General features: G+C 53.4%; 1 protein-coding gene across 1 annotated transcript; it reads right to left on the minus strand.

Annotated features, from left to right (window-relative positions):
• Nucleotides 1-1,924: 1,924 nt before the first annotated feature.
• NPAS4 (neuronal PAS domain protein 4) lies at nucleotides 1,925-9,345 on the minus strand. The gene is made up of 8 exons (XM_032804177.2): nucleotides 9,118-9,345; nucleotides 8,596-8,744; nucleotides 8,045-8,147; nucleotides 7,377-7,626; nucleotides 6,778-6,887; nucleotides 6,543-6,681; nucleotides 4,842-6,103; nucleotides 1,925-3,622 (listed from the first exon to the last, which is right to left on the minus strand). Exons 1-8 carry the CDS (start codon nucleotides 9,290-9,292, stop codon nucleotides 3,594-3,596), a joined length of 2,217 nt encoding a protein of 738 aa, XP_032660068.1. The 5' UTR covers nucleotides 9,293-9,345; the 3' UTR covers nucleotides 1,925-3,593.
• Nucleotides 9,346-10,226: the final 881 nt, after the last annotated feature.

The raw sequence follows: 10,226 nt of genomic DNA on the forward strand, positions 1-10,226 counted from the left end.
TAATTGCCATAGACTGCAAAAGTCCAACTTATTGGAGCATGAGCTTTCGTGGATGAATACCCACTTCATTGGATGCATCCAACGAAGTGGATATTCACCCATGAAAGCTCATGCTCCAATACGTTTATTAAACTATTGTTGTATGTAAAGTAAATAAGGTTTTAAAAATCTTTAAGAAGCTTCATTTAAAGTTAAATTAAAACGCAGAGCCCCCCTAGACCGGTGGCCAGGACCCAGGCAGTGTGAGTGCCGCTGAAAATCAGCTTGCGTGCTGCCTTTGGCATGCGTGCCATAGGTTGCCTACCCCTGATCTAGGAGCTGAGGAGAGCTTAATTCTTCATTTCTTCTTGTGTGGCCATTTCCACTAGGAGGAGCATTACCAAACAATCGCTTGGTAATAAATACAGATCTAGACTGATTTTAACCACACAACCTATCTGCCAGGTGTCTAAACAGGGGAGGTGGGCTGAATGAGTCCCAGGTGGCACTGGACCCATTACTCGTAAAGGGGCCAGTCAGCTGGTGACAACATTCCAGAAGAAGATTTGCCTTTTTCAAAACAGCATCACAGTGTTGGCTCTTATTTAATTTGTGATCCACTCTCCCTCCCTGATCCTTTCCAGTAGTACCGCTGCTTAGCCGACGAGTCCCATGTTGTAACTGCACCTTTGCTTTCCTGGCTGACGTGATACTTTGTACTTGCCTTGACTGGATTCCATCTTGTTGATTTCAGACCAATTCTCCAATGTCTCAAGATTATTCTGATTTCTAACCTTGGCCTTGCACTGCGGGCAGCCTCTCCCAGCAACTTTTATAAGCATCCTCTTCACTTCACCAACCAGGTCGTTAATTACAATATTGAACAGTACCAAGCCCAAGACAGACCCCGGAGGGATCCTACTTGATATGGCCTTGCAGTCTCACAGTAAACATCAAGAACTACCTTTTGCATACGGTCTTTCAACCAGTTGTACATCTGCCTGATAGGAATCTCATCTAGACCATATTTCCCTAGTTTGCTTATGAGAATGTCTTTACTAACACTCAGATATTGCATGTCTACTGTTTTTCCCACATCCACTTGGCTTGTTATACAGCTCCTGCGCTCCATCCAAGAGGCATCTGCATCTGGGTGATGTGGGATGGGTCCCTACAGAAACAGCTCCCACGCCCCACCCTAGAGGCCGCCACATTTCAGCACTGGGTGAGGGATCCCTGTATAATCAGCCCCTCCCCACCCCCACCCCAGCCCAGGAGCAGCTACGTCTCAGTGCCAGATGAGGGAATCCCGACATAAACAGCTCCTGTGCTCCACTCCAGAGGTAGCTGTATCACCGCAACCACAGGTTAGCAATCCCCCACCTAATCCGTGTGCTGAGGGCGGAGGCTCTAACTCACTAACTTGGCATTAGGCCACCGTGCCCTTGGTGCTGCTGACATGGGGGCTGATGCACAGCAGAACAGGTCTAGTTTCACCTTGCAGGGGGCAGCAGTGCTGCTAATATGGGGTAAGGGCGAGGAGGTCTTGGTCACCACCATGCCATGCCCTGTAGCAGAGAACCAGGGAATCCTTACTCAGGCTCACAGGATATGGGGATACCTGGCACAACAGGGGCCCTGATCTCAGGGTCTGTGCAATGCGCAGCACCATGGGGGCTCTGGGCTCAGTTGAGGTTTGTGCAGCATCTGGCCCAATAGGGCTCTGATCTCAGTTGGGGTCTGTCCAGAGCCTGGTGCAATGGGATCCCCAATCTTGGTGGGTGTCTGTGTAGCTCCTGGCACAAAGGAGGCCACCGATCTCAAATGCAGCCTGACAATACAATTACTCGCCCTCTCCTGAGGAGACAGCTTAAGAAACGCCCCAAGTCACTTTTGTTAATTTCAGTTTTATTACAAAGATTTTGGCATTACAAATGCACTCACAGCGACACACACCGAAGAACGACTCCACGTTGTCCATGACCTGGTGCACAATGATCCATATATATAATATAGAGATATATGTACAGCGATGGACACAATGATCTTTTTTGTTTTGAAAAAAGAAATCCCGTCGTTTTCCTTTACAAATATACATGTGTCTTACAATACTCCACATTTCTGCAATGTGCGAATTGGTAAAGAGTTAGAGGATTCAATCCTGATACTTGAGCGTAGACAACTCTACGGTTAGCGACAATGGCGCCTCTCTGGGCGTCACATCTTAATGTTTGTTTATTTTTTTTATCAATACCCCAAAAAGAAAGGAAAAGTGGGGGGAACCCATGCATCCTGATGTCTCACAGTATATCCCTGTCATGGCACAGAGACTGCGCCCAACTCAGGATCCCACTCTGGAGAAGTTAGAAAATCATTCTTGTGTTTTTTTTTAAAAAATAAAGATCTCTATATATTTATATCTATAAACATTTCTGTTTTACACTGGTATATTTCACCCTGCCCCACCTGCCCCAGGTGAGGGAGAGGGGTGGTTTTGGTGCCAGGAATCATTCCGAGTAGCTCACTCTGGTGACAATGTTAAGCTCAGATCTGGAAAATGCTTGCAGGGGATTATTCCAGCCAGGGTGAGTTAACATTCATGGGTGACATTTCAAAATGAAACAACAATTCAAATGACTCCTGCTGAACAACGATCTCATTCAACGCTGAGAGTCTCAAAACTGGACCAGGAGCTGGAATGTCAGTTCCTTCGGGTAACGACTTCTTAGGCCCAGATCCTGTCTGACATGGATAACGCAGGCTGCAGAATTTCACCCCATTACCCGAGCACTGAGTCCAGTGATTTGTGGTCAGGCTAGAGAGAGTCACCCAATCTGGGTTTACAGCCCACATGATGGAGAGTCCATCACATCCCCAGGCCATTTGTCAATCACCCTCCCCACTTAAACATTTGCTTTTTATGTGTTGTTCAGCTGCCCCTGTGCAAGAGACTGTGATCAAGCCAGCTTTGACAGTCTCAGCCTAGAATCCCAGCAGAAGCCTCATGGTGAAATGGACGTAGCCACAAACACTGTATTTTGCCCCGGCAGCTCTGAGAAAAATCAGAGCTGGGCCAGTTGAATCTAGGGATTTTTTTTTTTTGGTCAGGAACAGAAATGCAATTGCCAAAAAAACGCCTGAACAGCCATGGGCCCTTACTGCGGTAGGTTAGATACCACCTACGCCCACCATTCTCTAGGGCTTCAGAGGGGTGGGGAGGCCAAAGCCAGGCCCCCCCGTGCCTTGTTCCAACGCTGGGTTGAATGCACGTGGGGGGCAGGCCTTGGGGAGAGGCGACTGTAGTATTTCTTATTAAATTACATACATATACTCACTACGAGTGAATACAGTTCTATGTGTAAAGCCACGTACAATGGTCCTTTCAAGAGCTCTGGTTGGCAACTCTAGCTTCGACAGCATGATGGTGGTCTTTTCTTTTGGGGGGGGGGGTTATAAAAATGCTAGTTCTTCACTCAAAGCTCACCCCAGGGATGCCCAACCTGGCGCCCCCTCTGGATGTGCACGGAGTCAGGTCTCAGCTCGAGTATAGGTGGAAGAAGCTCCTCAAAATATGACAATATGCCATACTTGGTGAAGTAAGTCACAGACTTATTTCAGAACGAAGGGTCACTTTCGCTTCCATCTGTGGGGAGACACAAAGCAAAGGGGATGGGGGTTTAGAGGGCACGGGGCATCCCAGCCAGCTCCTACCACAAAGACAGACCATGCTCTCCCCAACCATTGTCAGGCCTGACGGAGCCAGGACCAGCCTCCTCATGGATCTCCACTAGAGGGCGACCTGCTCCACAACTTTCCTCCCAGGATAGCTCCCTGGGAGAGGTTATTCTCCCCTACTTTCACAGGGGGGAAACTCACACATGCAGCGTGACAGGATCAGGAGTAGAACCCAAGAGTCCTGATCCTATACGCTAACCACTAGTCCCTGTTCACTCAGTACTGGGAGCAGAACTCAAGGGTCCTGGCTCCCAGCTTCCTTGCTCTAACCCACTAGATCCCACTCCCCTCCTGAGCTGGGATAACACCAGGAGTCCTGGTTCCCAGTCTCCTGCTGTAACGGTTAGTTCCCTCCGAGCTGGGATAGAACCCAGAAGTCCTGGCTCCCAGCCTCCTGCTTTAATGGCTAGTCCTCTCCGAGCTGGGGGAGAACCCAGGAGTCCTGGCTCCCAACCCTTCAGCTGTAACCCACTAGAGTCAGGCCCTCACTCTCTCAATCCCTTGCCAGCCCAGTTGCTCATGTGCTGTCCCCAGGTGGAAGCATCATGCAATGCTGGCCTTGGGATGAATGCCACAGGTTAGTGCTCAGGACACCTGGGTTCAGTTCCCAGCTCCATGGCTGCCTCCCCATGTGACACTGGGCAAGTCCCTGACTCTTCTGGGGCCTCACTTTCCATCTGTAAAAAGGGGAGGATAATCCTGCCTATGTCTAGAGCTTGTGATCTTGTTGGGACAGGGACTGTGTCTGTGCAGTGCCCAGGCTCACGGAGACCCTGATCTCGGTCAGGATTGGTGCAGTGCCTGGTGTGAAGGGCTCCCAATCTCAATCTAGCTGCCTTACATAGTGTCCTGGAAGCAGTCTTGGAAATGGCCACCCAGCCGAACTGGAGCCGTGGCAAGTGTAACCGGGGAGGGGCAGGCTACATTTTGGAGGGAGGGGGGCAGCATGCATGTGCCTTAACTGGTGGCAGATGTGCTATAGTGCAGGGTTGCCCCCCTGGAAGAGTGATGTGCCCCATGGTGGGGGCAAATGGGTGGCCAACAGGGTATCCCTACAATCCATATCCATGCAGCCTGAGTTCCTGCACTGACCCTCCACCCCAGCTGGCACTGCCTCTGCCCCTTACCTTCATGGAAGCTGTCTTGCAGGTGGCTCTGGAGTTGATACAACTCATCTAACCCATCACAGGGCGACCTTGAGGCACATATCTCAAAGACTGTTTCATAGGAGGCCAGTTCTTCCAGAAAGCACTGCTCTTCTGGAGACAGGTCCGTGGAGGGCGAGGGAGCCAAGGTCCCACTGCCGCTCTCTTCGGTGTCCAAGCTTAGTGGACTACTGACGTTCCCACCACAGAAGTGGTGGTGGAGGGGGCACCGGACACCGGTGCCACTCTTCTCGAACAGAGAGGTGGACAGGTCCTGGAGAAGGTTCTCCATGGAGTCCTCTTCCAGGAGGCTCTCCTCGGGGCAGGAGAGGAAGGAGAAGTCAATGCTCCTCCAGCTCTTGAGGGGCTGGAAGTCCAGGCTGGGGCTGGGCATGCCGGCCGGCAGGGAGGAGCTGCGGCTGACCTGGTCTTGCTTTGCCTGGAGGGAGAGCTCCGTGGAGTGGAAGGAGCTGAAGTCTTCAGCCAAGCTGCTGATGTGCCTGGCCAGCAGGTCAATCTCAGTCTTTTCTTTTTCAGAATATCTGAAGAAGGTCTGTTTGATGGGTGAGGCCTCCGGGGTGAGCACCCCCTCTGGCACCATGGGCACATCAATATAGAGGGGGGCTCTGACCTCCGGCAGTGTCATGACGGTGCAATCCCCATTACCGGGGCTGTCAGGAGTGGGCGGCAACTTCTCATAGAGAGCACTGCAGTTCTCCGGAGGGTAGAGAAGCTCGGAGGAAGTGGTGGTGGGAGGGGAGGTGGCTGTGGTGGGAGGGTAGGACTCCTGGGTCCCGAACATGAAGGTGCAGCCCTGGTGGGGCGTGTAGGGAGGCGTGCAAACAAAGTCCTTGGCAGAGCCACCTGGGTTGTCCCTCTGGAAGGCCGGCTTGTAGGCAGTGGGGAAGAACACGTAGTTGAACTCGGTGTCTTTGCCTGGATGGCCCTGGGTGGTGCTGGGGGCCTCCTCCATGGAGGAGAGATTGCCCAGCTCCATGGCCATCGATGCTCCCTCATGGCTCAGGCTGGTGCCCTCTGCATACTCCAGGTTGGCAAAATCAAAGGAGGGCACTGGGGCAGCACCGGTGGGTGTGCTGGACAGGGGTGTGAAGACCTGGTCGGGGCTGGAGAGCTGCGCCGGGGACAGCAGCCCCTCAGAGTAGGGTGGTGCGGCACTTAGCACGTAGGCCACCTGCGGCTCCTCTGAGGCCAGCTGCTGACGCAGGCACCAAGCTTCTGAGTCACTGGCAACCAAAGGGAGGCAGGGTTAGTGCTGGAGCTGGTAGGAGTGATCCCCCCAGCCCGGGGCTCTCCAATACACCCACCTGTTGCACCAGACACACAAACCGTGCTCTGGACAGGGAGTCAGGATGCCTGGGTTCTATTCCTAGCCCCCGACCCTGGGCAGGCCCCTTCCCCTCTCTGGGCCTCAGTTTCCCTTCACACCATCTGTCTATTTAGACTGTGAGCTCTCTGGGGCAGGGACCGTCTCTCATGCTGGGTCTGATCTCTGTCAGGGGCTATGCAACACCCTGCCTGATGGGGTCCCTGACCCTGCCTTGGGCTCCTGGATTTTAGCCTAAACCAAATCAGGACCTGACCCCAGAAGCTGCTGAGAGCCCAGGACCCTCAGCCTGGCTTGGGGCCCTGTAACCCAGGAAGAGGTTGGTTGCATGTAGTTACCTGATGATGTAGTTGTGGCAGGTGACGGGGATCTCAGCACTCTCCATGCGTGCCAGGGAGTAGATCCAAACCCAGCTGACACCATTCTTGGTCTGGAGTCGGATGACCATTTCCACCTGGGGCTCACCAGCATCGCCCACTGCAGGGGGAGAAAGAGGGCAGGGGGTTAGTGTCATGGATCCTCAGAAGCCAGCCCAGCCCTCAGTCGCTTGTGGGGAAAGGAGGGGATACTCACACAGGCGGCAATGCTGAGCTGAGGCATGGCTCAAGTCCTCTGGGTGCATCAGGCTGTACCACGACCGGCATAGGAGCTCACTCTTCTCAAAGCCCAGATGGAAGATCACACTGCAGGGGAGCCAAGCACAGGAGATCATTGAGCACTCACAAGGAGTGGAGAACGATCCACAGAGCAGCACCGAGCTGGGACTCAGAACACCTGGCTTCTACTTCTGGCACTGGGAAGGGAGTTGGGTCTAGTGGGTTAGAGGTGGAGCCAGGACTCCTGGTTCTCCTCCCAGCTCTGCCATTCCTTCCCATTCTTGCAGCCTCTGTTTCCCCTCCTGAACTTTGAACAGATGGAGCAGGAATTGTCTCTCATTCTGCATCTGTGGAGCTCCTGACATGATCAGGGCCCCTGACCGGATCAGGGGCTCATCTATCCTGGTACCCCATCTTTTATAACTGCCCAGAGCAGGGTTAAAGGCACCCCACAGAGATGGGGTAACCACCCCCTGATTTTCTTCCTCATCCCCTCACACAACTCCTTATGCCCTAAATCAGGACATGCCAGAAGGTCCATCCTCACCCTGTGCTGAAAGCTGAGCCCCTCCTCACCTCTCTGAGATGTCCAGGATGGCCAGGTCCTTGGTGTGCCGGCTCTCAAAGGAGGCCAGGAAGAGTGAATTGTGGCTGAGTCGTGGCTTGGGCTCTAGTGGGGTACAGAAGGCCATGAAGACAGGGTTGGTGGACCAGTAGGAGCCAGGCGGTGGCTGATGGAAGCGGCCTCGGATTAGCACCAGTTTGTTCCCCGCACTCTGGCGCCGCACGGTCTTGGAGGTGTTGAAATGGCACCGGAACAATCGGTCTGGAAATCAGCAAGGGGAGAAGAAGGTGAGTGTGTGGGGCAAACGTAAGGAGCCTGGGCACACAGGGAGGGAGAATAACTTAATGCACTGGGGAGTGTCACCTCCAGGAATATTAGATTAGTACAGGAATGAATCTATCCTCACATGCCCATCTCTAGCTATCCACCCAGCCTTATATAAACCCATCCACCCATCTAGCCGCCCATCCATCTCCCCCTCTCAGATTTCCATAGTGGCTGCACTCTCTCCCTTTTCTCTGTCTATTTGGATATTCTGCATGGATGTCTCTACCCTCTGTCCCTCCTTGGCTGGCTGCTCAGATCCTCCGCTCTGCCCTTTCTCAGTTTTCATGCTCTTCCCAAGTGGCATTGGATGCAGAATAATTTCAATGCAAGCCCCAATCACACAGGGACCCACCTGTATCAGTCGGGGAGGGCAGCGCCAGCTGATTCCTCATCACAAAGTGGTCAGTGGGGTCAATGATGTCATAAATACTGTCTCCTTGGGCTACCAGGTCCACCTGGGGGATGAGGTAATGGCGAGATGTTAGCTCACGCTGCCATGCAACACAAGGAACAGGCTGCTCAGAGCTGAAGACCAAGAGTTGGCAACACACATCACTGTGCCAGGATTTCTATGTGGTCATATAACACAGATCGGCATTTGGCAGGTAGCTCTGTGTTTATGCTCCACAAGCGATCAGTGTCTGTGTTAGAAACACTGCTTAACAACAAGCACAGGGGAAATACACAGTGAGATCCTCACTGGTTAACTCTAGAAACAGTCCTTCCTCTACCTATCCATCCCCATATCTATCTATTGATCGATTGATCTCCACATGCACCCCTCTAGCTATCCATCCATCCCATACGCATCCCCTCTCTCCCCCAGCTCTGTAGTATGTACAGGAGCGGAAGAGTCGGTGTGTGGATAACCACCACCAGCCACCAGCTCGCCCCAGCCCTCACCATCGAATGTCCCAGGTGCTCGGCTACGTTCTCCGAGACGTAGATCAGCTTCCCTTCGCCGGTGAACGCCAAGAGGAAGCCTGGGAGCGTCTGCACGAACTCTTCCAGGTCCTGGGATGTCAGCAGGCTCTCCAGCCCTCCCAGGGCACCTGTTGTAGAAGAGGAGGTGGAATCAGGATACAAAGCCCTTTCCATGCATTGCAGCCCGGCCGTACCATGGACAGCGACCCGCTGCAGCCACTGACTCGGGAGCCTGCAGCTTCAGAGCCATGGACAGCGACCTGGACGCAGTGCCCCAAGGCCATGTAGCTTCAGCACCACGGACAGTGCCACCAGCCTTTTACCCCTACCCCAGCCCCATTGGCTGGAGGCGCCCCATAGCCAGACACCCACCGCGCACTGGTGTCTAACAGGTGTCTGCCCGGGCACATTGGCTCCTCACTTCTCCCTGCCCAGTGCCAGACAGACAACGCGCCTCTCTCTCCCTGGCTCTTGCACACACACACTCTTGGGGCTGGTTACCTTTGGCGAAGAAGATGGACTTGCGGGTGTAGATACACGCCAGTGACATGATGTGCAGGTAGGAGAGCCGAACTTTGTCCCCTTCCGGGATGGGCAGCAGCTCCTTGAGATTGCGGATCTCTGCGTTGATCTGGTCCCGCCGTGCCTTGGAGGCGCCCTTGGTGGAGCGGTACATCTGGGCTTCTCCACGCTCGGCGGCGGTCGGTCGATCGGTCCGTCTGGCTGGCTGTGTGGCTCCCAGATTCCTCCCGGCAGATCTGGTTGAGAGCCTCAGCCTGCATCCCGGCTTTTATAGGCTGCTGGGAGTGTGGGCACTGGCATGGCAAGGAAAGTGGGGCGGGAAGATTTGCTCAGATCAATGGAGAGACATGGCTGCGAAGCTGCTCCCTCCTCCCCTCTCCCCCCTCCTTCTATGTGCTGGGGGAGCCACACGTCACTCTCTCCTCAGTGACGTGCTCAAGTGAGGGAGGGGGAGTGGAGGAGGCAGGCACAGAAACACACTGCACCGAATTAGGAGAAAAGCAGCCAGAGAGAGACTTGACTGTTGGAATCACATCTAGCTCCAGGCTGAGTCTGCCCCTGCTCCTTCCCAGAGTCAAACATTAACTCTTACACTGACTTCTTGGTGAAGTGTTCTGTAGGGGAATCTAATTTAATCCTATCAATCCATCCATCCCCCTTCCATCTATCTACCCCTCAATCCATCCATTCCCTTCCATCTATCTACCTCTCTATCCATCTCCCTTCCATCTATCTATCTCTCTATCTTTCCATCCCATTCCATCTATCTACCCTCAATCCATCCATCTATCCCCCTTCCATCTATCTACCCCTCTATCCATCCCCCTTCCATCTATCTCCCTCTCTATCTATCCATCCATCCATCTCCTTCCATCTATCTACCCCTCAATCCATCCATCCATCCCCCTTCCATCTATCTACCCCTCTATCCATCCCCCTTCCATCTGTCTTGCCCTCAATCCATCCATCCATCCCCCTTCCATCTATCTACCCCTCTATCCATCTCCCTTCCATCTATCTACCTCTCTATCTATCCATCCATCCCCTTCCATCTATCTACCCCCAATCCATCTATTCATCCCCCTTCC

Source organism: Chelonoidis abingdonii, chromosome 17 (assembly GCF_003597395.2).
Source record: "Chelonoidis abingdonii isolate Lonesome George chromosome 17, CheloAbing_2.0, whole genome shotgun sequence".
Taxonomy (NCBI): domain Eukaryota; kingdom Metazoa; phylum Chordata; order Testudines; family Testudinidae; genus Chelonoidis; species Chelonoidis abingdonii.

Bases quoted from the DNA above. Each gene is read 5' to 3' on its own strand.
- NPAS4 (XM_032804177.2), bottom strand. From the start codon at position 9,292: ATGTACCGCTCCACCAAGGGCGCCTCCAAGGCACGGCGGGACCAGATC. The intron at 8,745-9,117 runs GTAACCAGCCCC...CTTCTACAACAG, and splicing joins GTCCATCTTCTTCGCCAAAG to GTGCCCTGGGAGGGCTGGAG. The intron at 3,623-4,841 runs GTAAGGGGCAGA...GTCTCCCCACAG, and splicing joins GCAAGACAGCTTCCATGAAG to ATGGAAGCGAAAGTGACCCT.